Source organism: Chanodichthys erythropterus, chromosome 3 (assembly GCF_024489055.1).
Source record: "Chanodichthys erythropterus isolate Z2021 chromosome 3, ASM2448905v1, whole genome shotgun sequence".
Taxonomy (NCBI): Eukaryota; Metazoa; Chordata; class Actinopteri; order Cypriniformes; family Xenocyprididae; genus Chanodichthys; species Chanodichthys erythropterus.
This window is the reverse complement of record NC_090223.1, coordinates 43665557-43692647: the sequence shown is the minus strand read 5'-3', so window position 1 is coordinate 43692647 and position 27091 is coordinate 43665557. Positions and strand designations below refer to the sequence as shown.

At 41.2% G+C, this 27091-nt stretch overlaps 1 protein-coding gene across 1 annotated transcript in view; it reads right to left on the bottom strand.

Annotated features, from left to right (window-relative positions):
• Positions 1 to 1836: 1836 nt before the first annotated feature.
• The window catches only part of gna12a (guanine nucleotide binding protein (G protein) alpha 12a), a 47721-nt gene continuing 22466 nt past the window's right edge, over positions 1837 to 27091 (bottom strand). Inside the window, exons 3-4 of the mRNA XM_067382433.1 lie at positions 5181 to 5231; positions 1837 to 4496 (exon numbers count right to left, since the gene is read on the bottom strand). Coding sequence (XP_067238534.1) covers positions 3927 to 4496; positions 5181 to 5231 — 621 coding nt within the window. The 3' untranslated portion in view covers positions 1837 to 3926. The remainder of the gene's footprint in view (positions 4497 to 5180; positions 5232 to 27091) is intronic.

Sequence of the window (27091 nt, the reverse complement as noted above, 5' to 3'; positions counted from 1 at the left end):
ACACCATTAGATGGCAGCAAAGATCGTCTTTATGAGTGTGTCAGTCAGTAGTGAAGACTTTTACATTGAAAAGACTGAATTGTTGTGAACACGGAACAAGACGCACTTGACAAATGGAAAACCCCTTAAATGTTAACCCCTTTACTGCACACATGTTGATGGCACATGAAAACAAATATTCCACATCATTTTTTGGTTCATTTGGGAACATTTTATTGATAAAAATGGTTTTGGCCCCCCACCATCCCCCCACAACAAAATATTTTTTCATTTCGTTTTCCTAGTGAAAATTATCATCAAAATCAAATTTAAAACAAAAAAAAAGAAAAAAGGGAAAAACACTTGAAAGACATTGATATATTGAATTTGATACATGCATAGGTCTGTACCATGCAGTGTGTCAAGTTTTCACTCTGTACAAAACTTCAGACAGCAGTTCTTCTCTGCTGTGAAATAGTGGTGTATGTTACAATTTTTGCACATCACTTTGGGTGTTCCTGCACACCCAGGAACCCTTCTTATAACACATTATTGCCAATCTGAGATATTGTCTAAAACATCCTCGAAAAGTACCCCTTATCGCACAGCGTTGCCTTGAGGCAACGAAAAGAAAAACTGAATTTCTGAACATGCAAAACTTCATAAAACCTGACAAAAGTCTTCTCTACACCTTCATACACACACCTATTTTTTATGTACAGTTCATGTCGTTTTAAATAAGATTACTTAAGCGAATAATCTTACCTTCTTCTCACACCATGTGCTCCTGTGACCATGTGTCAGAACAGAACGTCCCACCTTTACAGGGTGTTTGATGGTGACTCTCACACCTTACTGGACTGTTCTTTGGTACTTTCTCGACCTTTCTAATTGGTTGTAATCATTTAAAGAAACATTTAATAAACATAGGGCTTAAGAAAACTTTCCATTGCATGAGGGCAACGCTGTGTTGTAGAGGGTTAAAAGGACAAGATAATACATGGGACATTTAAACAGATGTTTTATTATAAACATAGGACTGAACTGAAAGAAAATGTTAAATCTGAATGCAGTTAATAAACTCACTCACTCGATCTCTTTCTCACAGTAACTCTTCTACATAATACAGTAAGCTTCAATGAACAATATTAAAAGGAAACAAACAGTTTACTTTGCTAAGAGTGGTTGCTAAGGGTTTATCGTGATGATAAAACATAGCTATTGACCAATCAGAATCAAGGACAGGAACTAACCGTTTTATAATTTAAAATAATATATAAGTATAAACTATAAATTACCATATAATTTACAGTGAAATACAATAAATTTACAGTGAAAAACAAAGAACAAAAAAATAATATATAAGTATAAACTATGAATTACCATATACGGTGAAAAACAATAAAGAGCAGACATTATGTTCTCATCATTACATTGTGGTGTTACATTTTCTGTTATTTAGTGAACGTTTATTGCACTGTGTGTGTGACTTTGAGCCGTGTTGGCCATGTTTTATGGACAGGCCATGAACTCTGATTTATAATGTGGATTTCTATTGTACAGCCTGTATTATCATTGTGGTTATCAATACATTTTAAGGAAAACATCAGATTGGTATATGTCACTTAATAAAATATACAGTTATAAATTGTAAGATATACAGGCACTAATATTCCATCCTGTAATACCTAAAACATTGTACTGTATTTTTTATGATGAATTTTTGGAAACCACAGCTGCCTGTTTTTTTTTTTGTTTGTTTGTTTGTTTGTTACCATAAATAAAACATGATATTTGTTACAGTGTACATTGAACATGCAGTAAAGAAGAACAAGCCAAAAACCATAACTTCAGCATTTTTATTGTATTTATATTGTTCTTATATACAAAACACACATAATGCAGTTAATCTGGAATTTCACACTTTTTACAATCACTGGATACATAAAACAAAAAGGGAAGCAAAATAAGCAAGTGGAAAAAAGTACAGTAAAACACTGAAAGGGGTGTTGATGTAGACATCAAGTTAACAGTGACACTCATGAGATCCTTAAAGAGGGACAAAACACCAGAGCAGCAAATGTAATGTAAATACCATAGTTAGATCATCTTCAGTAGATTGAAATCGCAACTGGAAATAGTTTCTCTGATTATTATTCTCCAAACATAATTTATATTAAATTAATTCCACGCCATATGCTTATCTTGATTGCAAGTTTTAATAGCCTTTATACTTGTGTCTGCATTTCTTTTCCACTATTTAAAATCCAAACTCTCCCAATGGTCTTAAAAGAGGAAACAAGGATGAATACAGCCTTGAATTAAAGAATATATTCCCCTTCTTCATGTGCACAAGAGCCAGATATCTTCCAGTAAATGCATCTGTGTTGCTCCCACTGGGAAGAGCTGTCAGGGACAAAGGTTCAGGGTGTGTCCAATTTCTCAAATCAAATCCCTTCCTGCCAAATTTCAGTAAGCCAACATGGCACTGTGGAGATTACAAGGAAGGACAGAATTTAAATTGCCTTCAGGGTATAGAGAAACTTTCTCAATGTTGCTTTGTTATAGAAATGAGTCACAGTGTCCACTGAAGTACATAAAACAGAAAGAAAAGGGCTTGATGCTCTTGTTAAAACTTGAAAACTATCTGATAACATATCTCAAGTGGTCCCTCAACACAAAACAAAGGCAAAACAAAATTCTGACAAGCGAACACCTGCAGTGAAGTTGAAACCGCTCGCCCTCCGAGGAAACTGTGAATCAGCGACTATCTCTGATGACAAAAACAGATGTCTGGAAAACGGATCAAATGGTGCCACCACCACCAACAAACGCAAAGAGATCACTGGGAAGTCACTTCACACCCCGTTCATGGAGTAGTTCAAAAGAATAGATCGCTACATGAGTGAAACTAATTGGGGGCTCGTCCGGGATCACAACCTGGGACTCTTGTAGGCACATCAGCTAACACCAAAAGCACACAGCTGCCATTCAACAAGATAAGTCCCTGGCTGAAATCAAGGAGGAACTAAGATCTTTACATCTGCTGATTGTATAACTGAACAGCATCAGGCTGGCTTGAAGAGTCACAGGTTATATACATTTCGAGAGGCTTAACATCATATGAATACTCATAAAGTACACATGCTGTGCAATAATGACATTTAAAAAATACCATTAATGCATTATTCATCTTAAGTTAGTGGTGTTAGAGGCATAACCAGTGATTTGACCCTACTCTATATTTCAAAGCTTGTAGCTTAACGTGAAGAGACACATAAAAGCAAACACAGTTAACATGTACAAAAGCCACTATTCACTCTATGTACAAAAACCCTGCTTAGTTGTTAATGAGAATTTTGCATACATATCTATAAACTCACAAGTATAGATAAAGCAAAATGTGATTTAAATGTTAGATTATATCAAAAATAAACCTGTCAAATGACATAAAAATTAACTACTTGTATCAAGCAGGATGTTCAGTGCAGGTCTGCCATTTATTTTTAGGATGTTATTTGGGAGATGGGCCAGTGTAAAGTTATTGTGCATTGTTTGAGTGTATCCTTGAGAAAAGAGGTGAAAATACGAAAAACAATTGACTACCAAACTGCTTCATTTTCTTTGCATTGACAAACTGTAACACCCTCAAATGTTCTTGGTTTTTCCACCATCCAAGGTGTTTTCAAACTTCCCGTTTCACAGGAAGAAAGTAAAATGTGTGATGACAGAGAGAGTTTGAATATCATGTCTCTAGTATGAAGGTCTGCATAATGGAGTACATGATCATCTAACACAAGATGCAAATTTTGCACCATGATTTTTTGTCCTGCACAGTTGTCAAGGTTAAAACGTTCAAATGAAGTCCAGGTGGCATTTTCTCCTGCGATAGGATGGAAAACGGTGGCAAAAACAATGGCAAAAAACAGTTCAAACTACTGTAAAAGTCACTGCAACATTATGTCCTTAAGGTTCTCCTGAAGAATCGTGTCTTTGACGGCATGAAAGACAAAGCGAATGTTCTCAGTGTCAATGGCAGTGGTAAAGTGGTGGAAGAGTGGCTTGCTGCGGTTGCGACGTTTGCGGTTGAAGCATTGAACGAGATAGGCTTGCACGTCCTCCAGTCGGTGAGGGTCTCCCCGGAAGTCAGAAAAGTGCTTGCAAATGCTGACTTTGCGTACCTTCTCCACCAGAAGGTCCATCTTGTTGAGGAAGAGGATTATGGACACATTGGAAAAGAGCTTGTTGTTGACTATGGTCTCAAAGATGTTCATGGACTCCACCAGGCGGTTAGTGCGGCGGTCTTCCATCAGTACCTGGTCAAACTCGCTGGAGGACACCATGAAGAGGATGGAGGTGATGCCATCAAAGCACTGAAACCATTTCTGTCTCTGAGAGCGCTGGCCACCCACATCTACCATCTTAAAAGGGATCTTCTTGATGACAAAATCATGCTCCACAATTCCCTTGGTGGCCTTCCTGGCCAATAGGATGTCCTGTCGGCTTGGCACATAACTCTGTAAAAATAGGTTGAGTGAATAAAGTCAATAGCAAATATATATATTAGCACAACAATGACAATTTAACAATTTGCTTTAGCTAAATTGATCTGAAATATTTTTATTAACAAGGATGATTGTTTGCTTTGCACAGGTCTATTAGAGTTTCACATTCTACCAAAGTCTTTTTTACCCACTTAAAACATAAAAACTATACTTTTTGCAGATGTGATCTTTCTGAAATCTATGTATTAAAATAAATTAAAAATAAAAATCTAAAGTAAAATAAGAGGCAAATACACAGTTCTTAATGAAAATTGCCACAAGGGTAGACAAAATGGAAGTAGTTTTCAAAGGACCCCACATCCCACCCAAACTAGACCACGTATCTGTTTTGTATTTGGACTTGGTCTCCATGCTCACACAAAACACTTCCAGGCCTTTTTTATCACTCATCTGAGACACACTATGTGTTCTTGGCAACCTTGGCCAATCAATCTGAAGTAGACCATTTTACTTTCATTTTCAGTGTCTCCAGTCTTCAACGCCACCACCTCTGCTGGGAAACATTGCATCTGACTAACTATCATTTCAGATGACTATCTTTGTTTCTATAACAGCAATATAATTTTTAAAACATTGCATGGTCATATACCATGAAGAAATGGCTTTATGAAATAGTGCTGCGTTATCATGACTCACCAGTTGGCCAATCCGATCCAAGTTGTCCAGGAAATATTTCACTGATTCACTCTGTAAATATAAAGACCACAAAAAGGATATTGTTTTACTACATGCCCAGAAAAAGAAGATTTCAGCTTATTCCCATTTATACAAACAACAACAACAACAAATTAAATATAATAATTGCATAAATTACATCAGTTCAGCATATCCTAATAAAGTCACTATAATTAATTAAAATATTCATACCAGGATGTACAGTTAAAAAGTTTGGGGCCAGTAATTATTTATTTATTTATTTATTTATTTATAAGAAATTAATACTTTTATTCATCAATGATGCATTAAATTGATCAAAAGTGACAGTAAAGACATTTTAAATTTTTCAATTTCAGTTAAATGAAAAAAAGTATCACATAATGTATAGTGTAGCGCAAAGCAGGGCAGGCTGAGAGTTGTGGAAGTGGAGTGAATGTTAATGAGTGTCAGAAAAATAGAAAATTGAAATTGTAATTATATTTCACACCATTTCAGATTTTACTGTATCAAATAAATGTAGACTTGGTGAGCATTAGAGACTTCTTTCAAAAGCATGGAAAAAATCCTATTGACCCCACAGAAGTGTAGATCTTCTACTTCTACTCAAGCAGGACAACAAAAGTTTATATAAAACACATTCTGAGTTTTTCTTCTCACATAGTACTTTATTTGCAAAACTATCTTTTAACATTTTTACTAGAACAACCAGGGCAACAAGATCCCAAAAGCTGTTCTAATTCAGGAATGGAAAGTCTAAAAGTAACAGGATGTTCCTATCTTTGTCTGAGAACTATTTGGGACACTCATACCACATAGTGCCCGTCAGCAGAACTTCAGTTAACTGTAAAACGCAGCTTTTACACATAATGCCCATAATCTCCTGCTACTTCATGCTGTGGGGAGTCAGATGAAAAATCATTCTCAAGTATCGCTCCCTTGGACCACCATTTGGTTAAGTGCACATTAACACATTTTACAATCGTGACTGCATTACATTAATGTCAGTTTACATTACAGAACATTGGCTGTAATAAATGGATCGTATAATTTCCAGATATTACAAATGAGCGGGCACAGGAATGACTGCAGGCTTTTTTTCTTGAACTCAGCTCAGACTTTCACTCCTATACTACAGGAGAATCAGGCCAGAGGTCAGAGCCAAATCCATAAATAAAGCTGACTGATGAGATGTCTGAAGCTCAGGGTGATCGGAGTCAGTACGGCATGTTCACACTGGTCTCTTCTTCCTAGAATCAATTATGTCTGCTGCCTTCATAAGCCACAATCTACTGATAACCGCATTTATTGCCCAATATCTGGAGATTTTTCCCAGGAAAAACATGTCTTAATGGAATGGACTCCCTAGAATGAAGAAATAGAGAGATGAACTAAATTGCTGTGTTGAGCATTATTTCCTGACAAAGTTGTTTTCACGCAGGCTTTTTGATGGCAGACACTGCGGCCTTGGCGTTTCAGTGAACATTGTCTGGAAAAGCAAATTGTGTTCTCTAGTTTGTGTGTGTCTCACAAAGGCCCCTAGCCAGGCCCATGTTCCCAACAGGAAACAGCTGTGTGTGAAAACAGGGGATTAGTAGAACAGCACAGACTGAAGCCCAACACCCCAACCCTACAAACACACACATTGGGTTTCCATGCTTTATGGGGACTTTCCATAGACATAATGGTTTTTATAATGTACAAATTGTATATTCTATCCCCGAATCCTAAATGCACTCCTAAACCTACCCATGACAGAAAACCTTCTGCATTTTTATATTTTCAAAAAAAAAAAAAAAAAAAACTCTGCATGATTTATAAGCCGTTTTTCTCATGGGGACTAAAAATGTTGGATATTGCCATCGTTGTGGGGACATTTGGTCCCCATAAAGTAGGGTTTACCTGAACAACACACACACATACGGGTTTCCATGTTTTATGGGGACTTCCTATAGACACAATGATTTTTATACAGTACAAACGGTATATTCTAGAATATAAACTCTGGATAAACTCTATAATGTTCAAACTGCATATTCTACACTAATCCTACCCCTAAACCTACCCATCACAGAAAACTTTCTGCATTTTAGATTTTCAAAACACTTAATTTAGTATGATTTATAAGCTGTTTTCCTCATGGGCACTGATTATTACTGGTATCACTATCCTTGTGGGGACATTTGGTCCCCATAATGTAAGGAATACCAAGTAAACACACACACACACACACACACACACACACACACACACACACACACACACACACACACACACACACACACACACACACACACAGCATCATCATCAGGGCTTAATGTAACACAGGCAGGAAATCACAAAGATATCTGATAGCAGCGCCTGTGGCATTTATCAGTCTCTCAATACGCACACACAATAAAAACATTCCTCTACTGCGCTAAAAAAAATCTTTAAGTATATATAAAATATATATAAATAATTATGTCTATATATATCTTTTATATGGGCAATGTAAAAAATACTTTTTAATTATATATTGTTAAATATTATTACTAATTTGTTAAAAATATATTTTTTTTACATTTACATGACTTGAAATAAAGTCCAAAAAGAAAAATAAATGAAACTAATTGAAATAACATATTGAAATAAACTGAAATATAAAATAGTGAATAACTAAAACTAACACAAAAAAAAAGTCAGAATGAAAACAAGACTAAATTAAATTAAAATTAAAAACTAAAATTAAAAATTCAAAGCTATAATAACCCTGAACCAGATGACTATTCATATTTTTAAATCACTTTTCTATAATAATTGTGATGTAATGTAATCGACAAAACATAGGAGTTTGAAAGTACAATTATATAAATGTATATAAATATCGATATAATAAATCCATCCCTATGTAGCGTAGTCAGAAGCTGCAGTGGAGCAGAGCTAAAGCACAGGGCTGTTAAGTGACCCTTATCTGAGCTCTCTGATTGGTCCCTGCTCTGCACAATAGTATATGCTGCAGGTCATTGGCCAATAAAGATCAAGGTCTCCCTCCTCCCTCGATCAGAGCTCAACGCACACATGACGGCCTGCTGAGAGTGTGGGAAAGATCTACGCTGAGGCCTTGCAGGCCACAGTCACAACTTTAGCACAATGTAGGAAAGTGTGCCCATGGGTATTTGTGCAGTGAGTAAGGGGAAGCATGATTGAGCACGGCCATGTTCAGAGGCCTTAACCCCTCCCTTCCCAGCGGTGATCTCAGTCGCTACAATTCTGCCCCAGTCCTCTTCAAATAAACAGCAGATCTGGAGAAATGAGATCCAATTAAAGTCATCCCTCGTGACCCTTGACTCAAACACAGACCCTAATCGCTCAGAAACTAAGGGAAATGCCTTGAAGGAAAACATCTTTGAAAATTTTCAGAGGTACATGATATAAAACTAGCTGTTTCGATCAAATGGCATCGGCGTCGTCTTGGGAGAGAGTTTATACGAACAAAGCTGAGTGGAAGGGATGAATGCTTTCAGTGAGTCCATCAGAGATTCTTTTCACCTCACACTTTGTTATATCTGACAGTAAAACCTTCCTCGGCAGTGAGTAGAGATCCTGTCAAAGTGATGTTTAACTGCCAGATCCAACAGCTGTGCTTTGTTGGTGGATAACTGTTCCACAGTGACTGAGAACAGACATATCACTGAATGTTTTCATTTTTCTCTCTGTAGGAAACGTATTGTGCCTAGAAAAGCGAAATACAGCTGTATGTTCCCATTTTTTTCCAAGAAACATAAAAAAAACCGTCAAAAATAAAAAATAAATAAATTACATGTTATGAAGCGACGAGAATACTTTTTGTGCACCAAAAAAAAAAAAAAAAAACACGACTTTGTTCAACAATATCTAGTGATGGGTGATTTCAAAACACTGCTTCATGAAGCTTCAAAGCTTTACGAATCATTTGTTTCGAATCAGTGGTTTGGAGCGTGTATCAAACTGCCAAAGTCACGAGATTTCAGTAAACAAGGCATTGTTAAGTGTTTCGAAATGTTTCGAAATTTCAATGGTTCACATGACTTTGGCAGTTTGATACAAGCTCTGAACCACTGATTCAAAATAAATGATCCGTAAAGCTTTGAAGCTTCATGAAGCAGTGTTTTGAAATAGTCCATCACTAGAGATTGTTGAATAAAGTCATTTTTCCGTTTTTCCGCACAAAAGTATTCTTGTCGCTTCATAACGTTAATATTGAACCACTGTAGTCTCATGAACTGTTTTAAATATGTTTTTAGTAGCTATCTGCCTTTGAAAGTGTTAATTATCTTGCTGGCAATAGAGGCCTCACTGAGCCATCGGATTTCATCAAAAATATCTTAATTTGTGTTCTGAAGATGAACAAAGGTCTTACGGGTGTGGAAACGACATGAGGGTGACTAATAAATTATAATTTTTGGGTGAACTAACCGTATAAAAAGATTTTCTGCAAATAATGAGTTAAATTTCACTCTGTTCATCACACAAAGCTAACATGTAGCTACAGAGGATAATGTAAAATATTATCATTTTGGGAGCTTGAAAACTCTCGTCAAAATATATTCTACTGTTTGGAAAAGGAGGAGCTCAGACATTCTGCAAAATATCTCCTCCATAGAAGAAATTAAATTTTTTAATTTTAATTTAAAAAAATTAAAGTAAATGATGATGGAAATGTCAGGTAACACTTTACAATAAGGTTCTATTTGTTAACATTAATTAACTAACATTAACAAAGATTAATTTATACTGTAACAAATGTATTGCTCATTGTTAGTTAGTTAATTTTAGTTAATGCATTAACTAATGGGACTTTATTGTAAAGTGTTACCAAATATCAAGTTCATAGCAAAACTTCCAAATTAATTTCTGTTCTTTTCAGTGAGAAAAGCAACCCTCTTTTGTAGTGACGATGTCCGCCCTTGCCTCCGTAAATATCAGACTATGTAAATAATCCTCACGCAAAACAAACAGAGTTTGATTTCCCGGTCCTTGGAGTGGGATTGCCTGTTTGGTTTGGATGCGAGAAGAGAACTCATATTAATCCCCCACATGGAGATCCTTCACCTCCAGAACTTCACAAAACCTCGGGCTGCTCCCACACTGTTGATCTAGCTGTAACCGTACACCTTCCTTTTATCTTTGCGGATAGACTCGTATTATGATTTTTGAGTTTGGAGGAGACCAGTAGAAGGAAAATGGATGAGTGTCAGGGAAATCTGAAAACAATTTCAAGACTTACATTATGCCAGAGGTATGTTAACAATAACATGAGCTGTGTTTCTAGAAACAAAAGACTAGAGTTGTGTATCTTAATGCTGATTATATATGTACACTACCGTTCAAAAGTTCAGGGTTTGTAAGAAATTAATGACTTTATTCAACAAGGATGTAGTAAATTGATCAAAAGTGACAGTAATAATAAGACATTTATAATGTTACAAAAGATTTCTATTTCAAATAAATGCTGTTCTTTTGAACTTTCTACTCAAAGAATCCTGAAATAAAATCTATCACTGTTTCCACAAAATATGAAGCAGCACAACTGTTTTCAACATTGATAATAAGAAAGGTTTCAAATCAGCATATCAGAATGATTTCCGAAGGATCATGTGACACTGAAGACTGGAGTAATGATGCTGAAAATTCAGCTTTGACTATAAGAATAAATTACAGATATTTTAAATTGTCAAAGTATTTAACAATATTACAGTTTTTAATGTATTTTTGATAAAAAATAAAATAAAAAAAAAGCACTCTTGGTAAGGATAAAAGACTTCTTTCTTTCTTTAAAAAAAAAAAGAAAAAAAAAAGCTCTGTACCCTCCAGAGCCCCGTCTAATATATATCTTTTTTGTACAGTGACACATTGCTGCTCTCTCAATATAGAAAATGGCCAAAACATGTCAAACACATGGGCAGACTACCTGAGAAATCTGTCCACAGGTTCCTGACATCTCACATTAGTGGCAGTGGATGGCAACTACTGCTGAAAAATACTGAAAGGATGACAGAAATGTCACTTCCAAGCAGAAGATCTACACACCCTGTCAACCTAATGCATTGCTCGGTTTCAAATCAGTGATAGAAGAACAGGAGACACCTGTCCTGTTGACCTACAAGATAATGTGGTGTAAGCTAGGGCCACGACAAAAAACTAATCGATTAATCTGCCAATTTCATCTTCGACTAAATAAACCAACAACAAAGATTTTATTTCCATGATAATACCGTAAAAGCATGTTATTCCACATCCAGCTCAATGTTGTCCTCCAAATAATGTGCAAATCACTGGGTATTCCACATACTGTTACTGTCCTTTAAAAATATAAATATTACTCTAAAATCACTGATAGCTTTTTGCAAAATCCAAACCAAACATACAAAAATAGCAGTGCTTTACTGACATTTCTTGTGCCTATACTGTAAATGTCAGGAATTCTTTACTCTAATGCCACTACAGTTACTGTTCTTATAAAAAAAACATAATTACATGATTTTATGATGATAATTTGATTTATTTTAAACACTGAATTTAATGTCAAACAACCTATATTTAATAAAAAGTGTAAAGTGAAATCAGTGAGGATGGGTATTACGCATCCAACTAATCAACAGACAAATTGTTGAATGATATTTATTATGTATTTGTATTCATTTTATCGGGTTAGTTGTTGCAGCTCTAGTGTCATCAGTCCAAGCTTCAAGTTTAAGTGAACTGTGACTGTGACCTCAGCAGCAGACACAGTCTGTCAAGTCCTCTGTAATGTGAGAATGTGTAAAAAGTGTGAGACTAAGAGCCGAGCCGCTGTGTTTGTTCTTCCTACGGCACTCTATGGCTCTTTGGGTATTTCCCACTTTTCTCTCCTGTGTCTCACCTCAATAAGTTCAACTCCTATCTTATCCATTTGCCTAATGGCGGCCCCTCAGGAAGATTGACCCTCGACAGGCCTGGAAACAAACCACTGACGGGTGGAATAAAAACATTGTGGGAGATTAAAAAAAAAAAAATTGTCAAGAAAAACAGTGTGGGTGTATGATGTTTTCAACAACAGCCAAACATCCAAGGACATGGCTGCCTATAAAGTCAGTTTTTCCTCATGCAGTATGGTGTTCCCCTTGAGTCTGTTTTCAATAAGAACAGCCCACTCGCCATCTGTTTCACAGGGGCTCAAAACTTATTATCTACTGCTAATCCTCACACTTTTCTCAAGGACATGAAAGAGGTATTAAATTGTGTCCTGAGATTTTCAGAACATGCAGATGGAGCAAAATGAATTTGTTCAATGTCTCTCTGAGCCCATCATTCCCAGACGACCTTTCAGAGAGCAATCATGAAATCTAAAGTTAGTGCACTTTTGTTCAAAGTGCATTAACTTATATATATATATATATATATATAAAAATGTATACAGTTTAAAAGTTTGGGGTACGATTTTTTAATGTTTGCTCACTAAGGCTGCATTTATTTAATAAAAAAACTAAGTAAAATAGCAATATTCGCAATATTCTAGTATTAATAGGTTAAATATCTGTACCTGTAAATATCTGTTTTCTATTAATACATTTTAAAATGTAATTTATTCTTCATTTATTTATGGCAAAGCTGAATTTTCAGCATCATTACTCATTACAGTCTTCAGTGTCACATGATCCTTCAGAAATAACTCTAATATGCTGATTTGATGCTCAAGAAACATTTCTGATTATAAATATTGAAAACTGGGGAACTTCAATAACGCCCCATAAAAGGCACCATAAAAGTAACAAAAAAAGTGACACACATGACTATTTTCCAAGTCTACTGAAGTCATACAATAGCATTGTGTGAAAAACAGATTAAATTTTAAAGGGGTGGTTGATTATGATTTCACTTTTTAACTTTAGTTGGTGTTTAATGTTGCTGTTTGATCATAAACAACATCTGCAAAGTTACAACGCTCAAAGTTCAATGCAAAAGGAGATATTTTCTTTTACAGAAATCTCTTTTTAAGGACTACAACAAACGGCTGGTAGGGACTACAACAAGCTTCTTTCCAGGTTAGTGTCATTAGTGTAACCCTAAAATTTACATAAACCCCGCTGCCGGGAACACACAACAAATGAGGCGAGGCCATGATGGGTTGCTTTAGAGAAGAGGAAGAGTTGTTGTAGAGTGTTGTTACCATGCTGTCATTTTACGCCGGACTGCTTCACAAATGAGGGTCAGTTCAACGCTGGATTTGCACAAAAGATTAACTTGACGGCACATGATAGTCGATGAGTTGAATCACTCCACAGCAACTACATAAATTTATCCACTAACCCTTCAGAAACATCCAGTTTCATTCTAAAAGTTGTAACTTCTTCCTGAGTCTCTCCATCAGTGTCTGACTCCGGTTTTAACAATGTAAGGCTGAACACCGTTACTGACAATCCTCATTTTGGCTGTGTGAGATTCTCCAGCTTTGTTGTTGTTGAGCAACCAAAGCGTGAGTTGTTAAAGCTAGAAAGCGGGCCTGGAGCAGCAGCTCATTTGAAGCGGGACACACAAAAACGGCATAAAAACTTCACAGACACATTCTGGGGACGCCAGAGACTTATATTACATCTTGTAAAAGGGGCATTATAAGTTGTCCCCTTTAAATTGTTATTCGCTGATAACCATTGTTAACAAATCACTTAGACAGTGAGTTGAACTTGAAAACCAATTTATGAACGATTCATGATCAGCTGATTAACTGAAAAGATTTGACTAAAAAAATTATTTTTACAGCTTGAAATCTCCAGTCTACATCATTGACATTACACACGAGCACAGTACATAACTCAAAATGTTTTCTTTAACGTTCCATAGAACAAAACAACAACAACAACAACAAGTAATTTAAAGTTATTTTTGTGGGTGAAATATATTCCCCTAAAAGCCTCTTTGATGTAACTAAACAAATACATGCAAAGGACAAAAATTGACTGAGCTTTTAAATCAAGTAAAATTTTAGATGAAAATAATAAACATGTAATCATCATGGAAAGATTTTTTTAAGGAATTATCACATTATGCTATTTTAAAGTTGTTATGAATGGGCGTTTAGACTGGAAACCACCTGCTGACACATGCACAAGCCTTTCATATCCATTATAAGGAGTGAAATAACCTTGATAGGCCACTTAGGTGTATAATCTCCAGCCTAGGAATGTCAAGGCAATAGAAGTGTTTGTCATGGTCATATCAAACCTCAGCAATGCCTGTGGAGTACTTTGACAAAGTTGTACTATAATGGCCTAGATAGGGCAGACAGACAGATAGGACACTGGAGGAGTAGGCCAAAATGAGCATGCATTTATCGCTCCCGACAGTCTGTCTAGAGATAGCACATGACAGATGACAGGGCAGTCGAAGAAATATGGCTGAATGCACTAGTGACACGGTGACACCTCTCAGAGTCAAAAGCCTTTCTGCCCTGTCACTTCCTTTATGCCTCCTGAGAAATGAGGGGTTATAGTGATGTTAGCGAAGACATGATGGGCAGAAAAGATGGAAGAAAGGGGATGAAAGAATGATAGGAATCTGGGAACATTGAGTTTACTGCTGTTTGAGATGTTGGATTGCAGGTCAAGATCTTTTTTGACAAAAATGAACTGTTTGTGTCTTAGTATTTCTTATTTTTAATTCAATTTGGATAAAAGTGGCTATAAATAAATGCAAATTCAAAAATGTTTAGCGCAACAAACAGTGATTTTTTGAAACTGATCAAAAATGTTTGATTCAAAACTGTAAATAAGGATATTGAGATATGAACTAGCAATATAAGAACTAGCATCCAGGGCGGTCCCTCAAGATCTAAATTTCCCCAGTGCTATTTTCCTGGTTGCAATCGCGACGCCTTTAGGAACTCTGAAGTGACAAAAGTCAGCCAACATTGACAGTATTTAAGTGCTGCATTCAGCAACATCAACAACGTTTGTGGAGTAAGTATATGTAAACATCGTGTACAGAGCTTTTTAAAAATTTTGCACTGAGCTTTTTAAAAATTCTATTCTCCCCCCATTTCTAACTAAAATCGTTCCCAGTTCCTGTAGTTCAAACACAGCAAAAAAGTGGGTACTTCTGCCAATAGTTATACGAACTATTAAATTCTTCACAGACACACAGGAGATGATGGGGGTCTTTTCTCAGAAGCACAGAAGTGAGATGCATCAAATATTAGCATCAAAAAATTTCCACCAATACTACAGTATGTGTTACATAACAGATATCCAAATATAGTGAAATATACATGTCTATTTTCATCTGATTCCCGGATTACCTAAAACAGGGAAAGTATTATAACTGCTTTAAAGCTATTTTTATAGATTAGCTATGTGAAACAATTCAGTGATTAATTGAGTTTTAAAAGTAGCAATAATGCCATGAAGCCATTTAGTAGCAAAGCTATTTATCTAATGTCTACATCTGCCTTATTATGTGCTTTTTCTTGCTCTCTGTAAATAATTTTTTTTTTAAAAAAACTGAGGAATTAATAAAATGTTTTCTGGAAGTGATCTCGGCAAATATCTCGGCCAAAACCCACAAAACATCTGGTCAGCGTGCCTTCATCAATCTTGCCACTACCGATTAACTGCAGTAATTAACCGTAACCCTCTCTGAACCACGAATGACATTGTGTCTGGGTTTCCTCCATTTATTCATACATTTCAAAGCGGACTCTGCTATGAATGTCCCAGTACAGTGTCTATATCCCAGCTGTGTGAATATGTCTGACTGTGTTCCGGGGTGGAGAGTGTTACCCGTTGACCTGGAGTTAACCGAGCAACAATAAGGCATTATTTACCCAGGCCACAGCCAAAGGAGTGGTGGGACTCAGCGAGAAAAGTTCTCCCACAGCTCAGCACTTATATTATTGCTTATTGCACACACACACTTAGGCGGATTTGCTTTAATTACAGAGTGTGTAAAAACCAGGCAACTATTGACTAAGCATACTCTGCTCCAGCGGCCACAAACGCTAAGCAGTAAACGCAGCCACATCCGCTGGAGGGAGAATCTAGATTGAACAAGAAGAGAGGATTGACAAAAGCACAAAGTATAAGGAGGTGCCGATACAAATTAAGATGTCGCAAGCCAAAACTGGAAGATATCCACAATGAGATCTCTATGAAACATACAACTTCATTGATTCAATGGATTTAAAAGGAATCGTAAATGAAAATTCTGTCATTTGCTCAGCTGAGTGGTCCTTCTAAACCGATTTTAACATTTTTGCCAAGGACACCCAAGCATGCAAGGGAACTGCCTTCCTAAAGGATATTGGTAGCTTTAAATGTATAAAATTGTGTATTTATTATGTATGAGAAAAATGATTACAATTTCATCTGGAAAATATTCTCTTTGTACAATGCTGACAGTGAACTTTATTTTATACTCTTTATTAAGGCTTGTTCACACCAAGATGAATGTTCGGTGAAAAAAAAAAAAAAAACTAATTTGGTGCAATAAACATTTTACTCTGAATTAACAATATGTCTGTTCATGAACATTTGCATGCCATATTTTGTTTTGTTTTTTATGAAGAGGTATTTCTTTTCTATCACACTGCAATTAAAATTGGCCAACCAATAAGATTTGCACTTTTGGGCACATTCCTTAAGCAGTTACATTAAACTATAACTGTCAGGGTTCTGTCACTTCGGTCTAGTTTATTTCTTGGTTTTGTGACAGAGCTCTGACACTCCCGTTCTTGTCGTGTTTTTGTGTGAGCGTACAGTCTCGAGTGTTCTCGGGGCTGTGCACTCTCTTGTCTGCGTGCCTTGTTTCATGTTGGGAGCGTGGCGTTCGGATCCCGGCACTCGTGTCTAGTTTGGTTTCGGTTTCGTGTCGGGATTCGGACACTCGCGCTCCCAGTCCTGTCTTTATTGTGAGCGCACGGTTTGTGTGTACTTTCACTTGCCGTGCGCTCTTGTCTCATGTTTTGTGTAGCACGCGGTTATTTCCACCTGCCGCGTGCTTTCATGTTCCCTTTCGATACTTCACTCGTACTGCGTATGGGGAAAGGTCTCCCTTTTTCCCCGCTGCTGAAGCCTTTTTCAATAACGCAGTGTAACTGCACCGTCATTGGTTCACTCATAGACAAGTTGTTGAACCAATGGCGGCGCGGCATAGCTGCGCGGCCTATGGCGACAAAGCGCGCGAATATTCCCGCCGAAATGGGCGGGGTATAGGGCTATATAAGCAGGCGTTTCGCCATAGGATTTCAGTGTTTTCTCCTTCAGCGACGACATCTACTTCTCTTCGCTGATCTCCGCCTGAAGCCGAAGAAGCTCGCCGCCTTCTGCTCTCGCCGCCGTCTGAAGAGGCTCCCGCAGCGGACTCGCCTGGACTCGCCGGTGGAAGAAAGCGCCGGCGCCCTCGCGGACTGCAGCTTCTAGCGCCGTCGCCCGAGCCGCCGCCTCCCGCTTCCCGCTTCCGGCCGCTTCCTGTGCGTCCCCTGCCGCCATCCGGCGCGCCGCCTGAGAGCTTCATCCGCGGCTTAAACGCCGCTCTAAAGAGCGATTTCCAGCGGTTTTCACCGCTTTAAGAGCTTCCGCGGCCCTCGCCGCTCTAAAGAACCACCCAATTGCCGTTTTCACGGCAGCGGCGTCTCACGATGCCCCGCCACTCATGTGGTACTTGCAGGGCCCCCTGCACGACGACGATGGACACAGCGAGTGTGTCGCTTGCCTGGGCAAGCCCCACGCAGACGGCGCGCTCGCTGGAGACTCATGCCCGCACTGCGAGTGTCGCGGAGTCTCGCTTCCCTGCGCTCGCGGGTCGCCTTCTTCACTGAGGGCGATCTCGCCGCTCGCGCCCTCCCGTCTCCTTCCTCCCGCGGTCCGGCGAGGAAAAGACAGCGGGGTAGAGCGACTCAGCGCCAGGAGTTGAGCGAGCTCACGCCGGCCCAGCCCCGCGTGCCTCGCCCTCTCCTCCCAGGGAACTCTCTCCAGTTCTGTTCTCTCGCCCTGAGCAGCGTCCCTCCGCAGAAAGCGAGTGACCTCGTCTCATTCGGGGGAACAGACGACGAACAAGACGACTCCATGTCTCTTGCTGCTTCAGAAGCGGAAGGATGGGCTGGCGAGCCGGAAGACCCCGCTCCACCGCCTCCCTTGGAACCCATCGAGCATGGCCAGGGCATGGATGCCGAGCTCTTCCGCATCCTGTCTAGAGCCGTTGAAGAGCTGGACCTCGAGTGGGCCCCTCCAGAGGAGCCGTCTCGCAGCCGCCTGGACGAATGGTTTCTGCCAGGCCGCCGCCAAGCACCTCGCCAGCGTTCAGCGCCCTTCTTTCCTGAGGTCCACGAAGAGCTGACGAAGTCGTGGCGCGCTCCTTACTCTGCCCGCCTCCACACTACGCACCGCTCCGCCCTCACCGCCGTCGACGGCGCCGAGGGAGAAGGGATACGGCGCTTGCCACCCCTAGATGAAGCGGTGGCTGCTCACCTCTGTCCTCCCGCGGCTGTGGGTTGGAAGACGAAGAGGCCCTTCCTTCCAAGCCCTGTCGGACCACCTCTACTCTGGCTGGACGGGCTTACACCTCGGCGGGCCAAGCTGCCTCTGCGCTCCACACCATGGCCATATTTCAAGCATTCCAGGCCAAACTCCTCCGCTCTCTGGATGAGTCTGGAATCGACGCGCCAGCCTTCAAAGATCTCCGCAGCGCCACGGATCTTGCCCTGCGAGCTACGAAGGCTACGGCCCAGGCCATCGGTCGTTCCATGGCCAGCCTGGTCGTGTTGGAGCGCCACCTGTGGCTCAACCTAACGGAGATCAAAGACCTAGACAAGACGGCCTTCTTAGACGCCCCGGTCTCGCCTTCTGGTCTCTTCGGGCCTGCAGTGGATGGCTTCACTGAGCGCTTTACTGCCGCGCAGAAATCGTCTCAGAGCTATGAGGCATTTCTTGCCTAAGCGCTCCAGCTCCGCTTCTGCGTCTAGCCGCCCCAGGACTGCGCCGGCTCAGCAGAACAAACCAGCCCCACCTGCAACACAGGCAGCGCCGCCCCAGGAGCATCGCCAGCGCTCGCGCCCTGCGAAGCGCCCTCCCTTCCCGAGGCGCCAGGGACCCCGGCCCAGGATTGTGCTGGACCCGGTGCCTCCGAAGTCGTCCTGATTCGTCGGACAGGAAGAGGATGGGGGACCGTCCCGTTACGACCGGACCACCCCAAAAGCTCCCACGGGTAATTTCCCCTCCGCCTCGTTTATTTCCGGGCGTGGGAAACATACTCCAAGTGACAGCTGGGCCCACACCTGTTGCGCCCACTCCAAACGCCGTTTTCACGGCGGACAAATTTTTACCTCATCACAAAAAGAGCAAATTTCCTCTTCCACCCCTCGCGGTGTACGACCCTCTCAACGGCGGTCTGTCACCCAACATTATTCAACCCCTAGCCACTCGGGCCGAGGCCTGGCAGGCCATCCCCGATGTGTCAGAATGGGTCATGGGGATCGTAAACCAGGGCTACTCGCTCCAGTTTGCACGACGGCCCCCCGCTTCGCCGGGGTGCTTCAAACATCGGTCAATCCGGACGACGCTCATGTCCTCCGGGCCGAAGTCATGTCGTTGCTGGAAAAAGGAGCTGTGGAAATGGTTCCTCCGTCAGAGAGCGAGACAGGCTTTTACAGCCGCTACTTTCTGGTCCCCAAAAGGATGGCGGTCTCAGACCCATCCTAGACCTCAGGCTTTTGAATCACTCCCTCATGAGACGGAAGTTCAAAATGCTGACGCTGAAGCAGATCCTCGCGCACATTTGCCCCGAGGACTGGTTCTGCTCGCTGGACCCTGAAGGATGCGTATTTTCACATCCAGATAGCCCCCGTCACAGACGATTCTTGAGATTCGCATACGAAGGGGTGGCATACCAATATACGGTCCTGCCCTTCGGGCTGTCTCTGGCTCCCGCACTTTCACCAAGTGCATGGACGCGGCGCTTTCCCCTCTGAGACAGATGGGAATCCGGGTTCTGAATTACCTCGGCGACTGGCTCATCTTAGCCCGTTCGCGAGACGAGCTGGAACGCCACAGATCCGTGCTCCTCAGCCATCTACAATGCCTGGGTCTCAGGGTCAACTTAGCCAAGAGCTCGCTATGCCCCACTCAACGAATTTCGTTTCTGGGAGCAGTTTTCGACTCGGTCCGTATGACGGCAGTAGTCTCGCCAGAGCGCGCCCTGGCAATTCAGCAGCTCACGGCATCTGTCACGAACAAAGCCTATCTCCCTCTGAAGTTTTTCCAGAGGCTGCTAGGGCTGATGGCTTCCGCCTCCCCGGTGCTGCAGCTAGGCCTTCTTCGGATGCGGCCTCTTCAGTACTGGTTGAAGTTCCGGGTTCCTCCCAGCGCATGGCGGCACGGCCGCCTATGTCTCAAGGTCAATCGGGCCTGTCTTCTAGCCCTGAAACCTTGGATGGATCCAGTATGGTTCCAACGCGGAGTCCCCTTACAGGCGGTCTCACGGAGGACGGTGCTCTCAACAGACGCCTCCAACTTGGGCTGGGGCGCTGTGTGCGAGGGCAGACCGGCCTTCGGCTCGTGGAGCCACGAGGAAAGCCATCTACACATCAACTGTCTAGAGATGCTAGCAGTGATGAAAGCCCTTCAGTTCTTTCAGGCTTACTTGACGGGACGTCATGTTCTAGTTCGGTCAGACAGTATGACGGTGGTGTCATACCTGAACCACCAAGGCGGTCTTTCGTCCAGCCGCTTATGCGCTCTGGCGAAACGACTGCTGGAATGGGCTCTTCCGAGGCTTCAGTCGCTCAGAGCGACTCATGTTCCTGGCAGGAACAATCTGGGTGCGGACATGTTGTCACGGAGCAACATCCCCTCCGACGAGTGGATGCTCCACCCCCAAGTGGTCCTCACGATCTGGGAGTTCTTCGGGAAGGCAGAGGTAGACCTCTTCGCCTCAGAAGACAACTCTCATTGCCCAACATTTTTCTCGAAGGAAGTAGATGCTCTGGCCCACACATGGCCCAGCACGCTCCTTTATGCTTTCCCTCCGATCGCACTGATCCCCCAGGTCATCAGGCGTATCAGAGAAGACCAGCACAGAGTCCTTCTGGTGGCCCCGCTCTGGAGGAACCAGGTTTGGTCCTCAGAGCTATTCAGGCTCTCTCTAAGAGCCCCGTGGCCGATTCCCCTGAGGCAGGACCTCCTCTCTCAGGCAAACAGAACAATCTGGCACCCACAGCCGCAGCTCTGGGCTCTGCACCTCTGGTCCCTCGATGGGAGCCGACTAGCCTCCCCGAGGACGTCCCTAAATACCATTTCTCAGGCTAGAGCCCCATCTACGGCGCCTCTACGACCAGAAGTGGTCAGTCTTTGTTGATTGGTGTTCAACACGCAACATAGACCCTGTGGAGAGTGACGTATCTTCCATACTGTCTTTCCTCCAAGAACGCTTGGAAATGGGGCGCTCCCCTTCCACGCTTAAGGTTTACGTAGCAGCCATTGCAGCGTTCCACGCTCCTATTGCTGGCCAATCGGTGGGACGAAACGGGCTCGTGATCCGTTTTTGAGAGGTGCTAGGCGTTTGAATCCTCCTCGCCCTCTCACTATTCCCTCCTGGGACCTCTCGTTGGTCCTCAGGGCCTTGAAAGGAGCCCCATTTGAACCAATGGGTTCAGCCGACCTCAGGCCCCTAACACTAAAAACCGCTCTGCTACTAGCACTAGCATCGGTAAAGCGTGTTGGCGATTTGCAGGCCCTCTCTGTGAACCCTGCATGCCTCGAATTCGGGCCTGGTGACTCTAAGGTCGTTCTGAAACCTAGGCATGGCTACGTCCCTAAAGTGCTCTCAACTCCGTTTAGAGCTCAGGTCATCTCGCTCTCTGCTCTTCCTCCCTCGGCGGACGAACCAGAGCTGCAGCTACTCTGCCCAGTCAGGGCATTGAGGACCTACATAGACCGATCACAGTCTTTCAGACTGTCGGATCAGCTCTTTGTTTGTTTTGGCGGCCGCACCAAAGGGTCTCCGGTCTCGAAACAACGCATTTCCCGTTGGATAGTGGATGCTATTAACCTGTGCTACTCCTCACTGGGCACTAATTGCCCCATAGGAGTCAGGGCCCACTCCACTAGAGGAATGGCTTCCTCGTGGGCTTGGTCCAACGGAGTTTCCATCCAAGACATCTGTGAGGCGGCCGGCTGGTCTTCGCCGTCCACCTTTGTCAGGTTCTATCACCTCGATGTCCCGACCTTACAAGCTCGGGTCCTGTCGGTGTGATTAGCGGCTTCCAACAGGTCCCGCTTCACGCCACCATAGGAAGTATCTTCCTTCAGTGTAACCATGGGTTCGGTTAGGCTTTGCCTCCGCTTGTCCTTTTGCCCCCCTCTGGGTGGCCAAATGCAAGCTATATCGTTCCCAGCCGTGGCACGGCGTGGTTGGAATTCGTTCCCCATACGCAGTACGAGTGAAGTATCGAAAGGGAACGTGCTCGGTTACTAACGTAACCTCGGTTCCCTGAGATACGGAACGAGTACTGCGTCACTTGCCGTGCCACGAGGCTGCGGCTCAGGGTCGTCGCTTCAGTCGATTGACACTGAAATCCTATGGCGAAACGCCTGCTTATATAGCCCTATACCCCGCCCATTTCGGCGGGAATATTCGCGCGCTTTGTCGCCATAGGCCGCGCAGCTATGCCGCGCCGCCATTGGTTCAACAACTTGTCTATGAGTGAACCAATGACGGTGCAGTTACACTGCGTTATTGAAAAAGGCTTCAGCAGCGGGGAAAAAGGGAGACCTTTCCCCATACGCAGTACTCGTTCCGTATCTCAGGGAACCGAGGTTACGTTAGTAACCGAGTACGTTTTGGTGTTGTCTTGTGTGAACACGTGGCTTATGAGTTTTCATAGTCACGTGTTCATGTCTCGTCTTGTGTAAGCACATGGCTTGTGTTTTTTTTTTTTGTCTTCATTGGCCATGTGCTTGTGTCTTTGTTTTGTTTGGTGTGAGCACATGGCTTGTCATGTGTTTCTTTGTGCCATGTGCTCTCATGTCTATTGTCTTGACCCCACCCACCTTGTTATCTGATTATTGGTTGATTTGCCCCACCTGTCCTCTCTCATTACCTGCCTTGTTTGCTCTCCTATTTATTCTCCTTGTGTTTGCAGTCCTGTGCTGGTTCGTTGTCGTTTATTCCCTGGTGTTTCCATGAGTCAAGCCAAGTCTAGTCGCGTCCTGTTTGTCAAGTCTGTTTTTCCCCCACGGGGTAGTTTTTGTTGTGTTTTTGTTTTATTTTTTATTATTAATAAAAGCTCTCTTCCCTGCATTTGAGTCCTCGCTCCTTCCCTAAACCTGACAATAACTTGATGGCAATAACAAACATTATTTTCGTGAGCGACAGAGCTAGCTGTATAGACCTGAAAAGAAAGATGTTCAATCCATTTTTATTTGTTTCATTCTTTAAAAGTATAAATATTATTTCAAGGCAGTTTTACAGAGAATACTGCCTCCATTGGAAGCAAAGAAAATCAAAAATTTATCTTCTACAAAATGAAATAATGTAATTGTAAATATGAAAATGGGCATTTTTAGTGTTAAACATTTTCATTGCTGTCTAACACTAATACGTTAAATTGGGCAGTACTAAAAATGCATTTTGTAAAAAAAAAAAAATAATAATAAAAGTAATAATAATAATAATAATAATAATAATAATTCGATAACACTTCAGTATAGGGAACACACATTCACTATTAACTACAACTTTTCCCTCAATAAACTCCTAATTTACTCCTTATTAATAGTTAGTAAGGTAGTTGTAAAAGGGGGACTCAAATCCACTGTTTGGAAGTTAGTCGGGCCTAGTCCAACAACAAACGTCTAACCAATCAGCATCAGATTTGAAAGAAAAAAAAAAGAAAAAAAAAGAAAATTTAAAAAAACCTGCAGAACAAGAAATGGGACACAATACAAAAGAGCGCAAAAGAATATCACCGGAATGAAGGTTTATGCCTGGGTACTGATGGCCGCTAGAAAATAAGGTGTTTAGTGTCAGCAGCGATCGGGCAGGGGTTTGAGACTGACTCAGAGCAAGGTGGTTAGGATTGGAGTGTGAGTTTTGGAGGCGGAGCAATGAAGAGAGGGGTGTGTTTGTTTAGGTTGATTTCAAATATCAACAATGTCCAACAGCGTACTTCAAATACTTACTGCACCTTTAAGTTTAGGTATGGGGTAGGATTAAGGGATGTAGGATATGGTCATGCAGAATAAGACATTAATATGTGCTTAATAAGTACTAATAAACAGCCAATATTGTATTAATATGCATGCTAATAAGCAACTAGTTAAAAGACCCTAAAATAAATTATCAAAATTTCATTTCCATTTGCATATTTTCAAATATGCACGTCAAGACTCTTGTCTGTAAAATACTCCTTTAGTGTTCCACATTAGTTTCAAAATGGGTTTACAACGACATGCGGGTGAGTTAAGGGTGCCCTAGAACTTCCTTTTAAAAGATGTAATATAAGTCTAAGGTGTCCCCTGAATGTGTCTGTGAAGTTTCAGCTCAAAATACCCCATAGATTTTTTTAATTCATTTTTTTAACTGCCTATTTTGGGGCATCATTAACTATGCACCGATATATAGGTTGCGGCCCCTTTAATTCTCGTGCTCCCCTGCCCCCGGAGCTCGCGCTTGCCTTAAACAGCATAAACAAAGTTCACAGAGCTAATATAACCCTCAAAATGGATCTTTACAAGATGTTCATCATGCATTCCGCTTACATACATCGGATCGTGTAAGTATGTGGGTTATGTTGAGATTCGCCTGTTCTTCGGAGGTCTCTTAAACAAATGAGATTTACATAAGAAGGAGGAAACAATGGAGTTTGAGACTCACTGTATGTCTTTTCCATGTACTGAACTCTTATTATTCAACTATGCCAATATAAATTCAATATTTAATTCTGGGGCACCTTTAATGTATTTGTCATTATGAGTAAACTATTCCTTTAACAAATCTGCAGAAAACCAAATAAACATATACACGTACTAGTACTAGAAATAGCCATGCATTGGCTTCTAGTTATTGCGTTTGTGTTGTGCTGATGTCTAGGCTGAGTGTGTTATTGGGGAGGTGGACTGGTCTCTGGAGATCTACGCTGCAGCTGCTCAGGAATGCGAGCTGTTCTGCTTATCTCCAGCTCTTCTGAGGACGGCTTATGTTCTGCTATAAGCCATCGCTCCTAACCCGCTCAGTAAACAAATACACCCTTCCTCTGTATGGATTCGCTTTATATATTTTGGATTGGCCCTCTAAGACCATCAAACAATTCAAATGGTCCCCACATTTACAGAGTGGAAAAATAGAGCAAGGCAGGCCCAGACCTGATGAGACCTCCAGGAGGCGTCGTAAACTATTAAAGATCATCCTTAAAATTGTTGTTTCTGGGTAACTATACGCACAGCACGGCCGCTCAGTCTGCTGCCAGGAATCTCTTTAAAACATCTTGTATAGAAAAAGTGGGGTAACAGGAAGCTTACGAGCACCAATCTTATTTTCAGCCGTGAGGAATTTAAGACACATCCCAGCAACATCAATCTCCCTGAGGAATGTTGAATGCCGCCCAGCTCTTGGGCAGCAGCGGGGGTATCTTTCTTGGGTCACGAACTGAAATGTTTTTATGCGGGGCGGGTGTGTGAAATCTGAAAAATGTCTTCATTTCTGCTCTTTGTGTACATGAGATATAACAGGCTGACTAATGGAATAGTATATAACGATGTTCTGTGTGATTATACTGTATGTGCTGAAGCTCGCAGGACAAGCCTCACTAACCTTTGGGAAGGTTTTCTGTGTAAATGACACAGCCCTCCCTCTCTTAAACACTCTTACAAAGAGACATCATTACTTCTCCTGCAGATTCTTTCACTGGCAAATCCCAGCAAGCTTCCCTAAGTGGCTGAGGCAGCTTTTCATGGATGAAATATGACTGGGCCTTTACTTAAGAAACCAAAATTTAAGAAACATAGATCTTGTTCTCTGACAAAACTCTCACATATGTGCTACAAAATGCTTTGGAATCCATTCATCAAATCCTGATCATCATGATGTTTATAACATGTCAAGGACACATCCAGGTCACATTTCTATGCCTGTAAAAAGTAAAAAAGGTAATTGTGAAATAAAGTTTACAAAAAAGTAATGTGACAAAGTCACATTTATGAGAATCAGAATCAGAATGAGATTTGTATATTATGTATATTTATTCTATATATTTAAATAAAGTCACACTTGCAATATAAGGTTATACTGTGAGATATAAAATTACATTGTGAGTTATAGGCCCGGTTTCACAGACAGGGCTTAGACTAAGTCGGGATTAGTCCTTAGTTCAATTTGGGTATTTAAGTAGCTTTTATAAACATACCCTAGAAAAAAATAAACATTACTGGTGTGCATATTGAGACAAAACAATGGCTCTGACATATTTTAAGATATGTCAGTACCAGTTGCTTTCAGTTAAAACATTTTAGTCTGGGACTAGCTTAATCCTTGCCTGTGAACCAGGGGATAAAGTCGCAATTACAAGATTTAAAATCATATTTTTGGATAAAAAGTTACTTTGTGAGCATATAAAGTTAAATTTAGGAAGCAAAGTCACAATTATGAGAAATATAGTTACAATCGTGAAACAAGTACATTTTTATTTTTTATGGAAACGGGCTTTCGTATATTTCATTTCCAACTCAAAATAAAAATAAAATTAAAAAAAATATATATATCATAATTCAAAAATCATTTGTTGTAATGTAGTTTGTTGCAATCTGCTTTACTGTAATGAAAAATAATGTCTCACTGCAAAAATAAAAATAATGGCTAGGCTACATTTTCTGTGCAAAATATGTCCCATTTTTCTGTTGATACTGAGA